The sequence below is a fragment of the Patella vulgata genome, chromosome 9 (assembly GCF_932274485.2).
Source record: "Patella vulgata chromosome 9, xgPatVulg1.2, whole genome shotgun sequence".
Taxonomy (NCBI): domain Eukaryota; kingdom Metazoa; phylum Mollusca; class Gastropoda; family Patellidae; genus Patella; species Patella vulgata.
In genome coordinates this window covers 19,000,873-19,024,138 of record NC_065887.2, presented here as the reverse complement: position 1 = coordinate 19,024,138, position 23,266 = coordinate 19,000,873, and the positions used below count along the sequence as shown (strand labels likewise).

The 23,266-nt window shown below is 34.0% G+C and overlaps 1 protein-coding gene across 1 annotated transcript; it reads right to left on the bottom strand.

Annotated features, from left to right (window-relative positions):
• Positions 1 to 102: 102 nt before the first annotated feature.
• Positions 103 to 23,204, bottom strand: LOC126807762 (late secretory pathway protein AVL9 homolog). The gene is made up of 15 exons (XM_050532545.2): positions 23,033 to 23,204; positions 21,791 to 21,911; positions 21,206 to 21,291; positions 20,477 to 20,548; positions 19,519 to 19,675; positions 18,821 to 18,900; positions 17,683 to 17,752; positions 14,340 to 15,445; positions 13,835 to 13,969; positions 12,866 to 13,001; positions 12,131 to 12,211; positions 10,439 to 10,553; positions 3,837 to 3,890; positions 3,552 to 3,640; positions 103 to 3,307 (listed from the first exon to the last, which is right to left on the bottom strand). The coding sequence occupies exons 1-15, from the start codon at positions 23,111 to 23,113 to the stop codon at positions 3,168 to 3,170; spliced, it is 2,523 nt and encodes an 840-aa protein (XP_050388502.1). The 5' UTR covers positions 23,114 to 23,204; the 3' UTR covers positions 103 to 3,167.
• Between the last annotated feature and the right edge of the window lie 62 nt (positions 23,205 to 23,266).

Here is a 23,266-nt window from a genome sequence, read left to right as displayed (position 1 = left end):
CAAGAGGGTCTGAAAGGAATTTTGGTCACCTTCAGGCTTTCCAGTGACATAAGAGAACAATAAGACTGAACTGTACTCATATCAAAAACAAAATCAGTAAAATTGTATGATAAAAGTTTATTATTGAAAAATGTAGAATAGATTTACATGTATTATATTAATATATATTTAACAATTCAATAGTCAACAAAGTATTTCAACAAAGATTCAATAATTCAACAGTAGCTTGTTTCCATACACAAAACACCATTAATACTAAAACTATGTAACATGCCATGGTTTGGTTTAATGGATTTTTGTTAAATTGTTGCCTTGTGCAAAATCTAAATTATGGTGCATAGAAATTTGATAAGATTAGCTACTCCAGATTATCTAACAACAAGTCTGTGAAATGACTATTCGGCAAAAATGTATATTTAGACTTAAATCTGGTTACACATCACCAATGGTGATTATTTGAAATTAATTTTATGATAAAATTTTAGGTCCACACCTAAAAAATATTCATTCTACTTCAGTGTAATACAGTTATATCTCAAATCTCTAAGTAAGCCCTATCCAGACATATCAGTGACATATTTCTCTTTCACCTTTTAGTTGCTATAGAAACCCCTTTTAAGACCTTGATTATGCATTTTAATAATTACATAAAACATTAGGAATAAATAATGCCAGAATGTTATTTTATTTGTTCTAAATAGTTCTTCTAAATCTAAAGCAAACCTACCTAAACAACCCATTGCTTAAAAAAGCTAGGATACCCATTTGAAATTAGTAAATATAGTTTAATACATGTCAGTTAAATAAATACACATGCCTTAACAGCATTATATGCCCCCCAGGCAAAGCAGCGCACAACATACCTTCACAACATAGATTATCATGGGGCGGGCCACTCTCGTGGGTAACTAAAAACGACCCTACATGCCTGATGACCAATGCACAACAAGCAATTACAATGCAAGATACGCCAACATTTTGCAACAGATGGACAGAAAATGAGCTAAAAAAGAAATGTGATTTTTCGTACAATTAGGGGCCATAATCCAGGAAGTTAGGGTCCAATAAATGCACGAATATCGACAGGAACCAAAATCTTTGGGTTATAAACATACATTTCAAGTTTCATCAAAGTCTTATAAAAATTGTGACATCTAGAGTGTCTACAAGCTAAATATGTGATTTTTCATACAATCAGCGAGTGCCCACATACAAATTATGGACGGGTGCCCGGCCGGTTGAATGGGCGGACAGGTGCGAGGACAATATACATCCACATGATAATGTGAGCATGTGAGTGATTAACCAATACAATAATCCCCTGTACTAACACAAAGCAATCTACATTATTATATTTGAACATATTGCATATAACCATTATCTAATTAAGGTAATAATGGAAAATCTGTTTGTATTGTAAATACATATAAATATAATAACAATTCATAATACACATGCAGTAACCTCTTCTAGAATTATTCCAACAAAAATAAACATTTATTTAATACTATAACAACTCCTGATAAAAATTTTGAAATATATATAAAGTTAGTAATAAATACACCCATTTAGCACTTTTCTACCATAATATACATGTACAGTAGTTTACTATAAATACAATATCTAGATCAAACCACAAATATTAAAATATACAATAATAAATCTCATTAATAACTTCTTGATCTATCTATCTGTCTATGAATTACTGATCAATTCATCCATGAATTACTAATCAATTCATCCATGAATTACTGATCTATTCATCCATGAATTACTGAATAAATTATCATCTTCCCTTCCATTTTACATTTACCAGTGTATCCGTGAATAGATCTATAAGCATATTCCTGAAGCAATGGTCCGAGCAATCCCTCTCTGCCCATTGCTGGATTAGCTTCTGATACTAGAGCTTTTGAGGGAGTATGTCTATTCTTCCCGTTCAATCAAATCTATCCCAAGTACAGCAACATCACAGCCCTTAGTTTAATCTGGGGTCTTCCCTAAAACTTTGGACAGTCATTTAAGGTATTAAAAATGGTGAAAGTATTCTTCGTCTCCATACAGTATTGTTTACATTACATTTGTGTTGATAGCCTCGTTTGTCACGCAATTAGTTTTTCTGCAATATTCTGCTATGCACTGGTTAATTGGGCATAATAAAATCGTGAGTCATGACGTAACGTTATGTATCATATTTGGTCCAATTTGGAGATTTGTTTAAAATGTTATGATATTGTTAGGCAGTTAGCTATTGGTTGTTAATCGGACTATTGACCAGTCATAATTTGGAACAGAAATTTGCTTCCATTAAAGCAGTGTTTAGTGGGATTAGCTCTAATGAAACAACACTGCGAGGAGTATGATCTATAAGTAACTGATCAACTTATCCATGAACAAATCCATGAGTAATTGATCAGTGCATCCAGGAACATTTGATTAATGCATTCAAAAAATGTTTATCAACTTATCCATGAACCATTCATCAATAGATCTATGAGAAATTGATCAATCCATCCATGAACATTTGATTAATACATTCACAAACTTATCCATGAACCATTCATCAATAGATCTATGAGAAATTGATCAATCCATCCATGAACATTTGATTAATACATTCACAAACTTATACATGAACCATTCATCAATAGATTTATAAGTAACTGATCAATCCACCCATGAAGATTTGATTAATGAAACCACAAACCTTTGATCAACCTATCCCTGATCAATGCAAAAACATTCACACAAAATAAATCCAGGATGATTACTTACAACTTACAAAATGAAATAAGTAGCATACCATTAATTAATATACAATGTAAACCAAATATTTTAAGTGTAAGTACAATAAATATAAATGCCTATCGACATTCTGAAGATTTCTTATAATGTAAAATATGTGCAATGAATCAGCAATATACCACATTATTAAAAGTTTAATTTTATCTAAATCCAATGATTTTTAGTAAAAACACTGAAATTTACCCCCAAATAGATGTTGGGTACACACCATATTTTGGTAATCACTATTTTAAATGCATTGACACATTAACAACTTCACAGACTGTTTTACTCTACGTGATCACTGCAACAAAATATCATAACATAACAAAATGTAAAAAATGCAAATAAGAATTCATTTAGCGATTTGATAATTCTACAGTTCAACTTTTCCTAGAACTGGCTGCCTCTTCCTCTGTTGGTGACATAGTTGTATTATCAGAGGGGGGAGTGGTTGGTTTTTCTTGTCGCCAGCTACTGAACCATGATGATACAGCTGACTTTGCATGGTTTAAGGCACCACCTGTAACATAAATTAAAAGTCTGTCATATATTATTATCAAACATTTACATAATTTACAAAAGTGTTCAGATGTTACATTATAGATTTAATCTACGACATCAACTGCACACTGTTCATGTCATTTGTTGTAGCTTGACACAGAGAATTATGTAATATTCAAACTTAAGATGTAGATAAGAGTGTATGCAAAAACTGATGAAATAATTGGCAAGATTCAGCATTTTATACAAATGACTGTACTAACCAACAGCTTTGCCAGTTTCTACCATATATTTTCCTGTCTGTACCACAGCAGCATTTAATTTCTTTCCTCTTTCAGTATTCTGCATAGTACTAAAATATAAAATACAAATAGACAAATAATAAAACTAATAAAATACAAAATAATACTAAAGAAAATAACACAAAGTAGATATAACAGTTAGTAAATGTATAATATACAATAGTATTAAAATATATAGTGACACAGTTAATCAAAAATGTAACCATATTGAAAGTTGAACAGCTGAGATAAATTATATATACTTACTGGGATAATCTCATCCGAATATCATTCATATTTAAATTACCTTGAAATGGGTGACTGAAAAAAAAAGAGAGAAAAAGATAGGTTGCCAAGCAATGAAACATACGCCCGCAGCAGCTAAGTTGTCCGATGGTCAACAAGGGTTGTCGCATATTTTTTCTTTGTTGAGGTAATGGGAGACATTTACAAGACAATTTCATACAGATCAGATTATAATTTTCGGCATTTGAGGGTTCACAAGGTTCTACAAACTGAAACAAGGGCCTTAACTCTAGAAGTAATTAACAGAAATTGTTGGAATTCGACGGACTTTATCCTTTTACTAATCTAAATACATGTAATGCATATAAATCCCATACAGATCAGGTGATAATTTTTGTCATTCGAGCAAGGTTCAACAAAGCAAAACAAGGGCCATAAGTCTAAATGTAATTAACAAAGATAGGTTGCCAGGCAACAAAACATACGCCCACAGCAGCTAAATCGTCCGGGCAGTCAACAAGGATTATCGCATAATTTTACTTTTTTCGGTAATGAAACATTTATAATACACTAAAATCTGATTAAGAGCAACAACTCACGAAGTAATAATCAGAAAACTATTAGAATTTGTTTGGTTTTTATAAAGTTCAGCCCCATGCTAACGTTTTGTATGCAAAGCTTTTAATATCATGGATTTAACTGTTCAAGTCATAAAAATTCATTGAAAATCAATATACTTGTTCGTCTCAAAATCTTAAACTCTGTGTATCAATCTGAAGTCAATCGGATGATAACTTTAGCCTTTAGAGCGTCACAAGATTTTGCAAAGTGATCAAGGGCCATAACTTTGGCAGTAATTATCGGAAATCGTTGAAAATCAATAGGAATCTTCGTCTCATGACCTCAAACACTGTGTATAAATTTAAACTCAATCGGATATTAACTTTAGCCTCTAGAGCATCCCAAGATTTTTTGAAGTGATCAAGGGCCATAACTCTGGCAGTAATTATCGGAAATCGCTGAAAATCAATAGGCTTCTCGTCTCATGACCTTAAACACTGTGTATAAATTGAAAGTCAATTGGATATTAACTTTGGCCTCTATAGCGTCCATAAGATTTTTCAAAGTGATCAAGGGCCATAACTCTGGCAGTAATTATCGGAAATCACTGAAAATCAATAGGCTTCTTCGTCTCATGACCTTAAACACTATGTATAAATTTAAAGTCAATCGAATATTAACTTTGGCTTTTAGAGCATCCACAAGATTTTTTGAAGTGATCAAGGGCCATAACTCTGGCAGTAATTATCAGAAATTGCTGAAAACCAATAGGCTTCATCATCTTATGACCTTAAACACTGTGTATGAATTTAATGTCAATCGGATATTAACTTTAGCCTCTAGAGCATCCCAAGATTTTTTGAAGTGATCAAGGGCCATAACTCTGGCAGTAATTATCGGAAATCGCTGAAAATCAATAGGCTTCTCGTCTCATGACCTTAAACACTGTGTATAAATTGAAAGTCAATCGGATATTAACTTTGGCCTCTACAGCGTCCATAAGATTTTTAAAAGTGATCAAGGGCTATAACTCTGGCAGTAATTATCGGAAATCACTGAAAATCAATAGGCTTCTTCGTCTCATGACCTTAAACACTATGTATAAATTTAAAGTCAATCGAATATTAACTTTGGCTTTTAGAGCATCCACAAGATTTTTTGAAGTGATCAAGGGCCATAACTCTGGCAGTAATTATCAGAAATTGCTGAAAACCAATAGGCTTCATCATCTTATGACCTTAAACACTGTGTATAAATTTAATGTCAATCGGATATTAACTTTAGCCTCTAGAGCATCCACAAGATTTTTTGAAGTGATCAAGGGCCATAACTTTGGCAGTAATTATCAGAAATCGTTGAAAATCAATAGGAATCTTCGTCTCATGACCTCAAACACTGTGTATAAATTTAAACTCAATCGGATATTAACTTTAGCCTCTAGAGCATCCCAAGATTTTTTGAAGTGATCAAGGGCCATAACTCTGGCAGTAATTATCGGAAATCGCTGAAAATCAATAGGCTTCTCGTCTCATGACCTTAAACACTGTGTATAAATTGAAAGTCAATTGGATATTAACTTTGGCCTCTATAGCGTCCATAAGATTTTTCAAAGTGATCAAGGGCCATAACTCTGGCAGTAATTATCTTATGACCTTAAACACTGTGTATGAATTTAAACTCAAACGGATATTAACTTTAGCCTCTAGAGCATCCACAAGATTTTTCAAAGTGATCAATGGCCATAACTCTGGCAGTAATTATCGTAAGTCGCTGAAAATCAATAGGCTTCTTTGTCTCAAGACCTTAAACACTGTGTATAAATTTAAGGTCAATCAGATATTAACTTTAGCCTCTAGAGCGTCCACAAGCAATTGTGGACGCCGGACCGACGGACGGACGGGGGCGACGACAATATACGACCACATTTCAATGTGGGCGTATAAAAATTGACGAAATTCAATAGGATTCTTTGTTTCACATATTTTAAATAATGCATATAAATTTCATACAGATTGGAAGATAACTTTTGTCGTTCACAATTAAGGGGAATTATTGAAATTAAATAGGATTCTTCATCCCACTAAAGTAAACGACATATATCAATTTCAAAACAATAAGATGATAAATGTAGTCTGTAGAGTATTCACAAGAAATAGTGGACGACAGACAGGGACGACGGCAATATACGACCACATTTCCATGTGGGTGTATAAAAACCTGTCATAGTTTTAATAACGCCAAGCAAAATAAAGGCAAAGCTTGTCCGAGTCTTATAGTGTAAATAGAGTACAACATAACCCTATTAAGAGTCATTCCACGAGAAAACCATGCAATATCATGCAGATGTTCGAAGGTGGGGGTTGGCCGTTTTAGTTCATATTCATAGGGTTTGGTAGACCCATCGAGCCTACTCCCCAGCCAAAATCGCCGATTTCAGAAATCAACCGTTTCCGAGATACTGGCCGATTACATTTTTCGGCTGATTTTTGCCAATTTTAGGCGAAATTTTAGCTATTTTTGTCGCACTACTACGGCTGTTACAAGACCCTGGAGAACTAGGTTTTGGTTGTTCGTGATAGTCAGGGTCTTACCTGATCACATTATCATGGTAACCCGGTTCAAGTTCATTTTCCATAGGTGTCAGGAGACAACACAAGACGTGTCTCGAGATACCTGAAATGTACCCTATCTTCAGATCTCGATAACTCCACTGGAGCAGGGTTTGCGGTAAAAATTAAAACAATTTATTTGCAGCTTGGCCAGTTCTAACAACATAAGAAATAAAATCTTTGTCAGCTAACTTGCAACAGTATGAAAATATTCAGGTAACCAATCGCCTATATTGTTATTCAAAGGGTCAATATATCAAATCCAGCTCCCCTTCAACCCGCTTTGCCAAAATATTCAGTCTCGATGCGGTTTGGTATCCAGTCTATAAATCCAATTTCAAAAATTTTCTAGTCGGACATTTTACCGAAAGTAAAGAGGCATAACTCTTATCGTTATTTAAGCAGACGGATTCATACCACAATTAAAAATCACGTCTCAACAAAATATTCAAATCCCGTATGTAATAACAATAGGTGCGCCTCGATATTTTTTATATTTAATTCACCCGTCTTCATTAGCCCATTAGAAGCAGAATAGTAGGACGTTAAATCCCATTTCATTCCATTCATTCTATTTAATTCCCGTATGGTATTCAAATTTATGTTATTTATATTATGTGTTTTCGTAATACATTGATTGAATGAAAGCTTGTCGATCCTGCTTCGGTTTCAAATTCACAGCAGTAATATTCCTTCAAAAAAACGTGTCTTCGTTTATACAACAGCAAATGAATGAAGAACTTCCGAAATAAGAATAGTTTGTGATGTCAGAACATCGTTTTCTTCTTTATAAAATGTTGACAAAATATTCAAATCCGCACGTAATAAAAATAGGAACACCTCGCTATTTTTGTACACCTACATTTTCGTGTGGGCGTATATTTTCGTCGTCCCTGTCCGCCCACAATTTGTTTATGGACACTCTACAGCTCACAATTTTTATCCACTTTCAACAAAACGTTTTAATATATCACCGTTCCCCGCTAATGATGGGGACGCTCTAATTTCGTGAAAACCGGACGAAACTGCAGGACAAAATGGCCGCTCCTCGTACGCAAATAGAGTAAAAGTCTGTAATTCCAGGGTTGGGGACACGCTCGAGGTCACAATTTTTGTATGATTTGAAATATATGTTTAGATCCCAAAGATCTCGGTCCCTGTCGATATTGGCGCATATCTCACCGTAACTTCGTGGAATATGACCCCTGATTTTTACGAAAAATCGTGTTTTTAGCTTGAAGTTCTTTTAGATGTCATAATTTTTATCCGATTATAAAATCTGTTTCAATATATCACCGTTACGCCTGAATGACGACTAAGTTCGAATTTCTTGAAAATCGGACCAAAACTGTCGGACAAAATGGCCGCTCCTCATACGCAAATAGTGTAAAAATATGTAATTCCAAGATTGTGGACACTCTAGAGAATACAATTTGTTATCCGATTTTAATAAAACTTAAAATGTATGTTTACATTGCAAAGATCTCGGTTCCGTTCTATATTCGCACATATCACACCGTAACTTCCTGAGTTATGACCCCTGAATATATGAAAAATCACGTTTTTTTAGCCTGTAGTCCCTCTTGATGTCACAATTTTTATTCAACTTGATCAAACTTTTATATATACTTTTATATCCCAAAGACCTTGGTTCCTTTTGATATTGTCGCATGTCGGTCTGTAACATACTGGATGATGGACCCTGATTGTACGAAAAATCGCTTTTTATTTTGATTGTTCTCTGTCCATCTCTTACAAAATGTGGGCGTATCTTGCATGGCAACCGCTTATTCATATTTAATTCCCGTATGGTATTCAAATTTATGTCAGTAATATTCCTATAAAATTACGTGCTTTCGTAATACGATAGAATGAAATTTGCCGATCCGTGCCTGCTTCAATCAAATTCATGGCAGTAATATTCCTCCAAAATTACGAGTCTTTGTTTATACGGCAGCAAATGAAAGAAAGACGTCCGAAATGAGAATTACTTGTGTTGATGTCAAATCATTTTCGGAAAATGGTATTTTGAAATTACATTGATAGTTAAATAGCTTCTAAAAGGCATACAGAACTTCAGCATATGGCGTACAACACCGTTAACATATAAAACATACAGTAGTTTCGTAGTAACCACTGCCTTATATGGTAAGCGATTTTCGTGCGATAATCGAGATCGCGGGAAAGTGTCACTGTAAATGGGAATTTATATATGGTGTCTTAAAAGAAGTAGTTTCATTACGGAAAATAAGTTAAAGGTTTAAGGTTTAATAGGATGTTATATACTATCAGGATAATATGTGACATCAAGGACTAGTTTCTACGTGCTGTCGGTTGATATCAATGAGATTAAATTGTCCGGCAATGGAAAAACCACCGAGGTAATCACGTAGATAAGGTTGATACTCACTCTTATTGGATTGATAAATAGTCCTACAAAAGAGAAGCAATGTCTTCTGTTCAAGACTAGATTGATGAAATAGCGTAGGACATGTCCGGAATGTACAAACGAAATCCCAACACTTAAAAAGTGCAAATTCGACGCGAAAAGTGACGAAATTCGCAACTTTCGACACAAATTTTCATACTGTTTAAGGTTAGTTGACAACGATTTTATTTTTTATATTGTTAGAACAGGTCAAGCGGCAAATAAAACGATTTCCATTTTTATCGCAAACCCAGCTCCAGTGGAGTTATCGCAATTTGAAGAAAGGGTATAATTCAGGTGTCTGCAGACACGTATTTTGTGTAGTGTCATGACACCTACGGAAAGAGAGGTTGCACTGGGTGACCATTATAATATGGTAGGGTGAGACCCGGACTATAATCACCAACCAGAACTTAGTTTGCCATTGGTCGATTAACGGCTATAGCAATGCTACAAAAATGGTCGAAATTTAACCGGAAAATGACGAAAATTAGCTGAAAAACATAATCGGGCTGTATCTCAGAAACGGTTGATTTCTAAAATCGACGATTTTGGCTGGGGAGTAGGCTCGATGGGTCGACCAAACCCTGTAAATATGAACTCAATCGACCGACCCCCACCTTCGAACCTTCTGCATGGTTTTCTCGTGGAATGGCTCTTAATATTTTGCTTCTTCCTAATCGGAACCCAAAATCTAAATGGTGTGAAATAATGAAAGTCATTCAGTAAAGTGGTATAAGGCTTTCATTAGATAATACACTATGCTCACATGACAATCAGTTGTTAAAATGAAAATATTGATTCATGAAAATACAAGAATCTAATTGAGGTAATGGTAGTACCATTCACCCAATTCAATTTACCCGATTTTTGGAGGATGGTTAAAAAAGTATTGCTTTCTTAAATTTGATTTAATCATAAAATAGTTTTCCAGTGTTATGCTACTTGAATCTCACTGGAAATCCTGCAGATTATTCCATTCAAGGATTCAAGGACATAAAAATGATAAGCAGGCATATATTTACCCTGTGGGAATGTTGTGAAGGGCTGGATGTGACACTGAACTCCAGTAACGATAATTATTAGTTGTCTTCCAAGCAGAGATAAAAACTAAACCAAAATCTTCCTGCAACTTTATATCTAAAAAGAAGAAAAAGATGGGACCTATAAAATAACCTAATATAAAAATAAAAATGGTCGGTTTTGATGTCAAATCCCTAAGTCTGTCAGATCAGAAGTTTGTTATAAAATAAACTGCACTAACAAAATGGTTCCCGTTTAATCAGCCAGCCACATACTAAAACCTGATGACTTACTTTGAAATGATAATTGCCCAAGCCTCCCACCCTCGAAATATCATTGTCATATTTTTAAAATGAAATTGAGTAAGGTGTTTAGACTGTACCTTAATTACATTCTGGAGTTCTCATACAACATTAGGCAACACAAATAAAATAAGTTGTTTCTCGGGCACCGCCCGCACGCAAAATTGGTTGCGCAAGCGGCCTATTTATTAGTCTTGATGAAAAAAAAAAAATATGTAACGCCCGCCCAAACATCGATAAGCAAGTCATAAAAAAAATATGCCGCATGTATCTACATGCCCCATACGTGAATATCCATTCAAATGTATTAAACTGATTCAGATGTAAACGCTCATTTACGGGTCCTTTTTATTGATATCGAAAGAACCTCCATTTTTGTATCACGTGATTTTAATTACCTCCCCTTGTGAACTAGAATTTGAATCGTGTTAAACACCGAAAGTCATTGACAACAATGCAATGTATTTCAATCATTCGATCTTAATCGGCTCATTATTGCCGGCTTCAGTCGGTCCATGTTTAAAAAAATCCTACTTATAAAACAATGAATCGTAGAACAGGTTAATTATTATAACTTGTGGCTACGAATACGATACGATGATAGTCACCATACCTTAGTCAGAATCTGGGTCATTAGCACATTTAACGGTAGTTTTGATAATCCGGAAAATAATAATTGGATTACACATTTGATGGTTTTACTGACGAGTTGTTAGGTAAATTTAAATAGTCATTCGATATAAACCCCAGATAGAACACCGAATATCCTGAGAAACACACCGAATAACCTGAGAAACAGTCATATCCCGATGACACGTGACATTGGTTGGAATTAGGTCAATCATTATAAACCAGCGATACTAGATTTAGATCGAAGTGTCGTTTACCGTGATGATGATGATACACATGCTGACAGAGGCTTACTCTTTAAAATATTGTCGTTATTATGGACGGCTATTAATAGTCGTACGGAATTTTATTTTAAACCAATTTCAATTATGGTTGTCACTATTACCATTAGTAAGCTACATTACGTGAATTAAATATGGAAAATTATTTTCCTTTCAGTCAGTGTTCAGTGTTTGAGTAGACTTGATTTTTGGGTTTATGTTCTAAGTATGTATAATATATAACTGAAAGCAAAACCGTAGACAAGTAATGACTTTCTTATTAAAAAAAAAAAAAAAATACAAGCCCCAACAATTTTCAACAATAGGCAAATTTTATTTTGCACCATCCTCTAGCCAGAAATGAGATAAAAAAAAAAAATAAACCGCCCTCCCCCCCTACAGTTTCAGCTGTCAGTTGCCCGAGAAACAAGACATTTATTTTGTGTAGCCTTATGTTTTTATTATATTTGTAAAAAAGTATAAGTAAGAGCAGAGTATTTACCATCTTGCATCATGGTTGCTAATAGTGATTGTAAATATAATCTAAATTGAGCTCTCAACCATTCATCACCTCCTTCCCATTCTGTAAATATAAAAATAATAATGTTCAGCATGTGAGTTATCTTCACACTACACCGTGTAACATGGCCTTAGTTTTTCTTCTATCAAACATACTAGAAACATGGTTGTTAAGTTTGAACTGGGAGAGAGAGAGAGAGAGAGAAATGGGGTTTAACGTCCACTGGACACAAACTAGGTCATTTCGGGACTAACATATGGTTCAATATTATTTCCATAATTGACTCAAAGACAGACTTAATGATACAGCGCGCACGTGCTAACCACTAAGCCATCCAACCCCCCAAGTTTGAACTGGGATTGACCATACTAGTAAAGAAAAAAACATAAGAAAAATAAACAGAATCTTTGAAAAAACATATTAACATATGTTTTGAACCCGCACCTAACATAAGCTTTTTTTCTAAAGAATAAGTAACTTACTTAGCATCATCCTAATTCTTAAAAAAAGTACACACAAAAACTATAAATTTAACTGTATTTACTATGTTTTAAGGTTAAATTCTTTAAAGTTCTAAATTTATGCCATGTAGTTTGATTGACAGGTATATAAGTTCTCCAGCTAGGAATTCTTTTCCTAACCCTAGCACAAACTCTCTGCTATATTCTTGTTACTTTCTCATTGTCATTATGATGGAATTTAGAGCAATAAACAAACCTGTTCCATCTAAGTAAATATCTTTATCTTCAATAACTGTTTTAACAATATATTCACCAAATCTTAAATCAGCGGTTGTTAAATGTAGATGTTTCTGTAATTCTCTATCATGTATTTCGATTTTACCTTCTTCAATCTAAAATATAGAAAATAAAATAGTGATAATTATTTTGATCTAAAGAAAGGGGAGAAAGAGAGAAATGGATTTTAACATCCACTCGACACAATTTAGGTCATTTCAGGACTAACATATGGTTTAATTTTGATATCATAAATTCGCTTTAGGAGTCTTCAGCAGTGGGAGGAAACCGGAGAACCCAGAAAAAAACCACAATGTTGGACAGGCCAGGTCTTGGTCACGTACAAATTGGGAATTGAAACCATGCCATTTGACTCAATGAAAGACCTTATGATCCAAAGCGAATATTTTAGAAAATTCGGCCTCCCAATCCACCCTGATGAATAGAAATGTAAGGGCCAAGGTTATTTTTCCTACTCAGAAGTCAGTAAAATTAACAGTAGTCAAGCTGAAATTTAGTAAGATCTCTACTGCTACAATCATACCCTTGCTACTGTAGCTATTTTTATATAACCAATGGCCATAAACCATTATCAAAATCATACTTGTCCCAAAGTCGTACAAAATTAATTCAAGGAATTTCAACTAATCTCAATCTTGGAATTACCAAACATGCCCTATAAAGAAATATCCCTACTTAGATCAACATGAAGTGGATTAAATAACCAAGAAAAATAAAACAAACGGAAAAAAAAAGACTGGAAACCCCTTTTTTCTCTGTGTGCTAATACATTTTACAAGATCTTTATTGTGGAGTTTATCGAACAAGAGTTCTGCTATAAGAATTTTCATCAAAAGTTATTTTACATGATCAGAATTTTTTATTAATGAATTCTGAAATTACAGTCAGTCACCATCTGTAATACTCAAATAGAGCAGATTACACTCACCTCAACAATTGCATCCAATAGATTTTTCCGTTGTTTGAAGAGTATATTTGTTGCACCAATCACAAAGCTTCTTATAGTAATGTCATGTAGAATGTCATGGTATTGTAAACTAAGATATGGATGACAAACAGTGCCCTGGAAATTTATACAATCAAAAGAATATCAGTTTTCACCTTATTAAAAAAAAAAAAGATCTTTTCAATAGGAATTTGTATTCACATATCATATCGACTTTGGTTCCTGTTGACTTTTATTAAACTATTATGGGTAGAAAATTAAGTAGACGGATGGAGAGAAATATATCTTGATGGACACACTCTTTTGAGCTTCAGAATAAAATTTGCAAAAGACCCAATATATGAATTTTTCCACTTGGAAGTGCAACATGTAACAGTTAATTCAGTAGCAAATTTTAATTTTTTGTGTCGATATTTAAATAAGAGGTGACTATCTAGTTTTATGGATCTTCAAAAAAACTTTATAAGTGTGCTTCTCAATTACCTACCCTTGTGAAAATAGCCAATGGGAAACCATATTCATCTTGATGTAATTCTGGTCCACCATATAAGGGCTTCATTTCTACTGGTGAACTTTCACTCTTGACCTTTGATTTGGATTGTAAATTGCCAAACGCAGATGACAGTTTGTTTTTCAAGATGGCAGCCCTAACACCTGGACTGCTTTGTCTACTTGATGGACGTGAATCGGAACCTTCAGAGTCATTTCCCTTTGAAACTTTTCGAACATCTTGTTGTTGGTCTGACATTTCATCAGATGTAGCTTTTGTGTCCATATCATCGTTAATGGCTAATAAGAGACGATCATCTTCCCAAGAAAAACAATCTTCCCTATCTATTTTACTTATGCTTTCTGGTGAATCGAGATCTTCTATATCTAAACTCATTGTCTTCTGTACTGGTAGATTTGGGGATATTGATAAACTCAATTCCTTTTTTTGATGAAGTGATTTATCGGTACTATAATTATCGAGCTGGTCCTGAGAATGATCACTAGGCAATTCATTATCTTTAGCAGTTTGTATGGCTTCTACATGTGTAATACTATACAAATCTTGTAAAGGACTACTTTCTTTAGCAAAAATAATTTCAGAAGTCGGCAAAGAACCGCTTGATGTATTTTCTTTTTTGGTAGCATTGTCTATTGCAACCGGGGCACTTTTTGCTTGATTGCTCATGCCAGAATTATGACCTTGACCTTTAAGTTCACTACTATGACTACTATTAGATTTACCTTTAACCTTTGTTTTATCACTATGGTAACTATGCACAGAGGGAGATAACTCATCAGTATTGTCTTTATTTTTTTTATGATGTAAATTATCTGAGCTTTCTAGGGAATGTTGGGTAAATATGTCATCACGAGGAATCGTTGGCGATTCTGGTTCTGTATCTATGCTGTGATGAGATCGAGACCCAGATAAATTAGATTGCACATTGGTATATAAGGGCGAGTCACTTCCTGTCTCTGTGTAACTTATTTCCAAATAACCATCCGATTCCTCTTGATCACTTCCTGCCATCTTGAGAGAAGAAGAAGAAACCTTTTGTGATGATTTATTAACTGCTTCATCTAAACCATATTCAACCATACCTGAAAGATTAATCAACAATGAAAGTTTTTCATTAACGGTCTAATTTAAAAAGATTTTGTATAGCTTCAGCTATCATTCTAATTAGCTTAAGTAGCAACAATTTGGGTGATAATATATTGCTCTGTGGGGGTTGTTCTCTGGTTCACCATGGATGTCATGGATTAAAATATATTGAAGCTAAAAACCACATGTAGATAGGCCATGTTTTATTCAACCTCTCTAAGTACTAAAGATTCCACATATGGGAGATAACTCCCAAAGACTCCAATAAAGAACAAAGGGGAGGGAACTCTTCCATGAAAGGAGGCATTACTATATGACAATATATCAGAAGCTTTTGATGTAGCATCACATGGTCGACATGTGATGGTTCTCATGTAGTTATTTCTTCAACTTCAAGCTTTGATGTGGACAAGGAAAAAGCCTGGATTTGCTTAACATTATATTAGTCTCACCCCTTCTAGAAAATAAAATATTTTGTAAAAAAAAAGATCACCTAATGTGGAGGTATATTGTTTTTGGCCCTATCTGTCCGTCCAAAATTTGTTTGTGGACACCCTACAGGTTACAACTTTGATCCCATTAAGACGCAACTTGAAATATAGGTCTATCTCCTAAAGATCTCGGTTCCATTCAATATTGGCATGTATCGGACCGTAACTTCATGGATTATGGCCCCTGGTTATACGAAAAAACATATTTTCAGCTAGTAGACACTCTAGAGGTTACAATTTCTGTCTGATTGTAAACATAATTTAACATCATGTCGTCGAGTGGTCAGGCTAAATAAAGGCTGACGTCAAATATTTTGCATGCCTATTTCAATCGACTACTGTTGAATAATTATGAGTGATAAACTCTTGACACCAATAAAAAAGTTGAAGGGGATAAGTTGATCTATAATTTGCAAATCATTCTAAGTCCTTTTCATCAGAAATATCGTCTTCAGAATCGGTGTCATCGAGAGCGTCTTTAACATTCCCGACATCGTTAAATTACGTTTTTCGTCAAAAAATGTTGAACAAAGACATGTTTTGTATAGTATTACACATGCCATTAAGAAGACAAGTTCCTGTCTGACACGCATGTGTGGCCATATCAATTAAATAGGAAACTAAATACTCAAATGCGGCTTATCAAAAAGGTTTTTGCTGTGGTCGACTTTAGTCTACCGTGACCACTTAGGTGTATAACGTTGTGGTGACTATAGTCGACAATGACCGGTTAACATCATGTTTTTTGCTTGTTGACCTTCTGGAGGTCACAATTGTCATTTGATTTTAAAAACCGCTTATCTATATCACTGCTACACCATGATGATTCACTTTAAATTTCGTGAAAATCGGAACAAAACTGCCAAACAAAATGGCTGTTCCTTGTATGCAAATAGTGTAAAAGTATGTAATACCAAGGTTCTGGACCTAGAATTTTTATCTGATTTTTGATGAAACTTAAAGTATGTTTATATAACAGAGATTTCAGTTCCTTTGATATTCGCAAATATCGGATCATAACTTATGGCCCCTGATTGTACGAAAAATCACTTGGTTTGTTTTTATACGTTGTTCGCTGTCCATCTCTTGCAAAATGTGGGCGTATCTTGTATGGCAATCACTTGTTAAAATGCCGGATACCATTTATTTATCTGGGAATATTTAACAAATTGACTGGTGAATGCTGCTAACCATTGCCCAATGGTTGCCATCTTATTCCATGTCACAAACACCTGCTCTATCTAAAAGTAATGACAGGTGTCATACATGGGGCAGAAAATACTTATTCTTTTTGGGACACCTACATGTATCTCAATGAATGGTTATGTTGTAGTTTTGAATTTGCTTATTACCTTTTCTTCCTTTGATGTTGGCTATGTAATTTAAAGAAGCAGAACACAGCAATATTAATTATACTTATTTTCTTGGTGAAAGGGAGAGAGAGAAATGGGGTTTAACGCCCACTAAATACGAACTAGCTCATTGTGGGAATAACATAGTTAAATTATTATTTCAATAATTTGCTTGCACGTAGGAATCTTTAACAATGGGAGGAAAGCAGAGAAAACCCATGTGGTTGGACAGGTGACAGGCAACCACACCACTTGATTTAATGACAGACCTTATGATCTAAAGGGCATGCATTAAACCATTCGATCCCCCAACCCCCTCATTGGGAAAGTGATATTGCTATACATGTATCTACATCTGGAACAAATGTGTTTAATAGACATGAAATTTACCTGGGAACAATGATAAAACTGTGAGTATTAAACCACCTAATGTTTCCACTGGGGCACCATAAAATAATACCTGTAAATAAACAATACAGTATGACAATAATATTTTCATGCATAAATTAATGTAACCTTTTGGAGTAAGACCATACAAAACAAATATTCTGGTTCTCCGACAATCCTTCAAAACATCTGATGTGGGAGGGAGGTTTTTGTTCTTGAGTTTTTAATTTGTCAAAAGATCACTACTGAGCTAAATGACTCCTCATAAAATAAATGAAATGAAATGGTGTTAAACGTCATAGTGTTCTGCTCCGAACTGGGTTAACGAAGACGGGCATACACCATATAGTGTACTATGAGGGAAATTTTGCACAGACTGCGGCACTACGGCCTACTCTTATATTGAATTCCAACTGTCAAGGGACCTTTTATGTGCACGCCAATGTGTACACGGGACCTCGGTTTTTCGTCCCATCCAAACGACTAGACAGCTGTCCTTGTCAGAATCTCCGTCCTGCATAACTGACAAGGGGGAACCACGCCGGAAAGTCTGGATGAACTTTCTCGCAAATGCAGGGATCGAACACACTTCTCATAAACATCATGTTTCAAGGATCTACATTTTATGACTCACATTGTTGAATGTATGATAATCCAGAATCATTTATAATAACAAATATTGCATATTTGATAATTGAGCCTACTGTACATTTTTGATTCATTCAAATTCTTTTATAGTTACTTCTGTGACATGAAAAGAATATTTTGTTGATTTTATCCCAAATTCAAAGTTTATTTTTTCTTTAACTTCTAAATACAGATCCATCTGATTAAAGTAAGACGTTAATTATAATTTTTATGCAGTACTACTGATAAATTGACATCTGACATATATTGTTTGAAGTCTGTGTTTAGATTATCCCTTGACTGTATTTGACAACTGGACTACAAATTGTGGCAAATTATGGGAATGATTCTAGGTGGTTCAGAGTTTCCAATATTCAGTATAACATGGTGTTTTCTGGTAGTTTTCTGGTGTTTTTCTGGTAGTTTTTCAGTTGTTTTCCGGTGTTTTCCAGTATATAGTATAACCCCACTATTGCATTTTGAAAACCCATTATTATCTTGATATAAATCTTACCCTTCTTTCTAGTAACATTAGCTTAAACAATAGAACTATTTTATGCTTAAATTGTAAAACAAGTTCTCTCGGTGATAAACCTATAATGAAATAAAAATAACAATAATTATAGTTTTGAAATTACATTAAAAACAAGCCAGAATAAGCATTAAAGTTGGCAGTCACAGATTACACAGGCTACCTATTGATAAAAGAGAGAGAGAGAAATGGGGTTTAACGTCCACTCGACACAAACTAGGTCATTTCGGGACTAACATATGGTTTAATTTTATTTCAATAATCTGCTTGTGCGTAGGGGTCTTTAGCAGTGGGAGGAAACCTGAGGACCTGGAGAAAACCCACGAGGTTGGACAGGCGGCCCTACTCCTTGTCACATCCTATTGATAAGAGTGGGTCACAAATTAGAATATCGATTGTCTGCGGTATCACTTTTGCAGAAGCAGACATTAAACAACTAAGGTAGTAGTCGTAGTAGTAGTAGATGCTCAAATAGCTTTTCTGAAAGCTTTAGCTCAGTATGTTGAGTGATAGCCATATTTTCTTGACAGGGTTATATAACCATAAAGGTTATGATTTAAACTATATTTGAGAGATCTTTTAATAAATTGGAACTTTATATTTGGATATGTCTTAAACGACATAAATTTAATTAATCTCCAGATATATAGTCTTCAATTATTCACAAAAGCATTACTTACCAAGGTAAACTTGGGTGCCATCTAGCATATTTTCAGAAAGAGACAATTTCATATTGTTATATGTCTGTTCTAAGAGTTCAACCTTACTAAAATCTCTTTCATCAAAATAAGCATGAGTTATTAACTCTAACTTGGCTTTAATCATACCATATAAAGGCTGAAACATGAAATCACAATTAAAACCAAAATATTCCAAACTAAAAAAAATTAAAATAGGAGTCTAATAATACCCATACAAAAAATTATTCAGTTTGATCAATCTGAATGGAAGTTATGGCTGTCTGAAGTGTTCATGTTACTTTACATTGATTTCATGTTCCCCATCTTATCTTTTTGTAACATCTTGATCGATATTTCATTCCACGAACCTCGAGTGAACAGAAGATGACAACCAACATTATTTTTGTTTTAATTATTTACTGAACTCTTTTAAAATTATATTTTTTTGTAAAATTAAAAAAAGGAAAATGATTACTAGCTGTCTGTCACATTTAGGCTTCAATTATTCATATTATTATAACTGTAACAAGCTAATAAAATCTCCAGCTGGCAAATTGTTGTTTATTTTTTGTAATGGTCCCGATATTACATAAGCTACATGTAGGGAGCAGCCACATGTTAAATTACATTCATTTGCATTTAGAATCTGCCAGATACATTTTTTTTCTATACGTTTTAACATAATTTGCTTGATAATGTTTAGAGGACCCTAAACGAAACATTTCTTTAATTAAATTAGTTATTGTGTTCCATAGTTATTGTGTTTATTGCATATAGCAATTACTAAATGGTGCTCAAAGAAATTACACAAGTGGTTCAAGTCCTTAGAAAGCAGTAGTTGTCTCGTCTGCTCATCATATAGATATGAATGACCGTCAAAAGATGGTAAGAGAGACATGCTAATAATTTCTACCATTTTAACAAATAAAATGAGATGTTTAGTGCAAATAAAACCTACCAATCGACTGAGTACACAAACACTCTTCTGTATTGTACTTCTTGTTACTTCTGAGTCTTTATTCTTTAAATCCTTTAAAGATTATGAAAATGTGTTATTACATTCACTTGATTTGATATTTGTTTATTTGGTGCAATGTCTATTTTCTGTCTTGTCCGCAGGTTTATCTTGTAGATTTTTGTTTTACGTGTAGTGCGGTCCTCCTGCACTTACTATTAAATAAATAAATATTATTACAATCTGATTAAAACGCAGATTCTATTACATCAAGGCTGATTGGGTAAACAAATGTCGGAGATCATAGGTTCAAAAGCTGCTTGTATGATCCCTGATGCGACCTTCCATACAACCGGTCAGATCTTCATGTAGTAGAGGTCATTGAAAGTATACAAAAACGAAACAAAATGTAGATCAGTATTTTAATCAGATTGATATTATTATGAATGTATACACTGATCAATAATTTAGCTTTGTATACTGATTGGTGTTCTATAGGGAGCTAGGTGAGTAAGGTTCTGGCTTACAAACTATCAAGTTCCAATTTCGATCTTTGGTTTCCTGCATGGTACACTGCATATTGTATGCCTGTCTCCATTGTCCCAACAGGTGAAGAAAAGTAGGATATCAGACCCCCATTACATTTTATTTCATTTATTTCAACATTATTTACATTGAGTTGATGCAAACAAGATAATTTCTTTTCAAACAGTAAAGTGACAGAAAACTGACCTTAGCATCCATTTGCCTGTAACATGATACCCCATACACTGTTTTATTACTTCCATTTCTTCCAGGCAGATGGAAAAACACAGTATCTGTAATAAATTCAATCAAACTCAATTTATGGTAGTAATGGTGTATATGCCTTTCATCTTCCTAAAATATATTCTCTCTATCTTATTTTTCACATTATAGGACATGCATGTAACAAAATTGATTTCATTTGTGTTAAAGGACAATATTGGTGCCAGTCATTATCACATATGTGATAGAGCTGGTTAAACACATTCCAAATATAATTTTAACACAGAGATCATTGCTACGATAGCTGAGTAATACAGGTTTCCTGAATCAGAAGTGACGAACGCCAAAGGAAAACACGAGTCATACCTCTATATAACTGATTGATGTGACGAGTGATAACAGATACACGGCCGAATTTCTGCTCACTAATAATTCCTTCCATGTATTATTTAGTTCCTCGTTGAGAAATTTTCAGATTTCTACATATGTGAGGGAGTAAAGATTAAGGAAAACCGTCAACAACAACAGAATAGATAAATCCTATATGATGTACAATAAATAAGATTTTACCTTTTAGGAAATTATGTGCACCATCTGGTAAAGCTAACGATGGTAAATGTTTCCATTCTTTTGGTACGTCATGACTATCAACCTTGTTACCAGGTATTAATGGAGGGTAAGAATATTCCACCTGTAAATCAAAGAAAATTTTACTTTATCTTATGCACAGTAGAAATATATGGGAGAAAATTGCTAATGGAAAGGGAGAGAAGAGTAGTAGTCTGTAGCAATAATGTTTCTAAGGAAGTATTAGTGGTACATGTAGCCAGTAAAATTTCAGAGAACCATGACAAGATCGTATGGCCCACATTACCACCACCTGTCCATTGTGTGGCTAGTAAATATATTTACCAATATGCCTTACTTATTGATGCAGTCAGTTAGGAACTAAATCTTTTATTGTATTATAATAGACTATGATTATACTTTGTATGTAAAAAAATGCAATTTTTATATTATATAATAAAGACTGTCTGATTTGTAGTTTGGGAGAACAAGCGAAAAGTGTTCCAATCCAAGTCATGCAGACAGTGGGTGTGACAGAGTATATTTGTAATAAAACCATTTTTATTTTGCTTCTAGTTGTAAAATAAAGCAGTTTGTATATTTTTGGACATATCAGGACATCGAATGTACATTGTACATATTTTTGGGACATTGTATATAGCATGTCACTATTGCACTTTCATACACACAGCACTTTACATGTTGATACTTAATTTCCAGATGCTACGGCTAACTGTCTAATGATGATTATTGACTAATAATAATAGCACCTGGCATAACCTCAAAAATATTTAATCTTGAAATAAATACCATATTTGTTAAAAACTGTATAAAATCACGATTTGCAAACATACAGTCCATAACTAAGTTAATGAACATACATCGGCTTTTGACATAATTTTAAAGTCTTTGTCTTCTTGCATGGGAAGTGCAGGAATTAATAAAAAAAAAACCCAAAAAAACCAAGCCTATTTATTTTGGATAATAATTAGTGAAATTAGGGCACACATATATTGTATGATTACTAGATTAGTACTTCACAAATACAATCATTTGTAATTTGTAGAGAATGTTACACGGACTAAAAATACTAAATATTTATCCATTACTTGGGATATAATATGTGCAACTTGATACCACGAATGTGTTTTGACTTTCATGGGTTGGGGCAATTAGGATTGTGACATTGATTGTCACTCGTCACTGGCTGAGTGCTAACAATTGTTTTTATCGTCTGCTACCTACCTGACACCCCTTTTTATGGTGAAATCCAACAACTACAACATGCAGTACGTGACTATCTTCCTTCTTGCATTCGTCTGCCATACTGTCATTCGGTCTTCTATGATTTTTCTTTTTTACATATTACTACAATTTTTAATAACTTGGCATTTTCCACGTAGGACTATTTTTAACTCCAAAACGAAAGATCTTTGTCTCGAATGCGTTCTCTACTTTGATTGGCTACAATATTACACG

Excerpts from the sequence above, each read along its gene's own strand:
- LOC126807762 (XM_050532545.2), bottom strand. The coding sequence starts at position 23,113 with ATGGCAGACGAATGCAAGAAGGAAGATAGTCACGTACTGCATGTTGTA. Across the intron at positions 12,212-12,865 it reads TATTTACTTAGATGGAACAG|AATGGGAAGGAGGTGATGAA; the intron begins GTTTGTTTATTG and ends TTATATTTACAG. Across the intron at positions 3,308-3,551 it reads AGAAACTGGCAAAGCTGTTG|GTGGTGCCTTAAACCATGCA; the intron begins GTTAGTACAGTC and ends TTTATGTTACAG.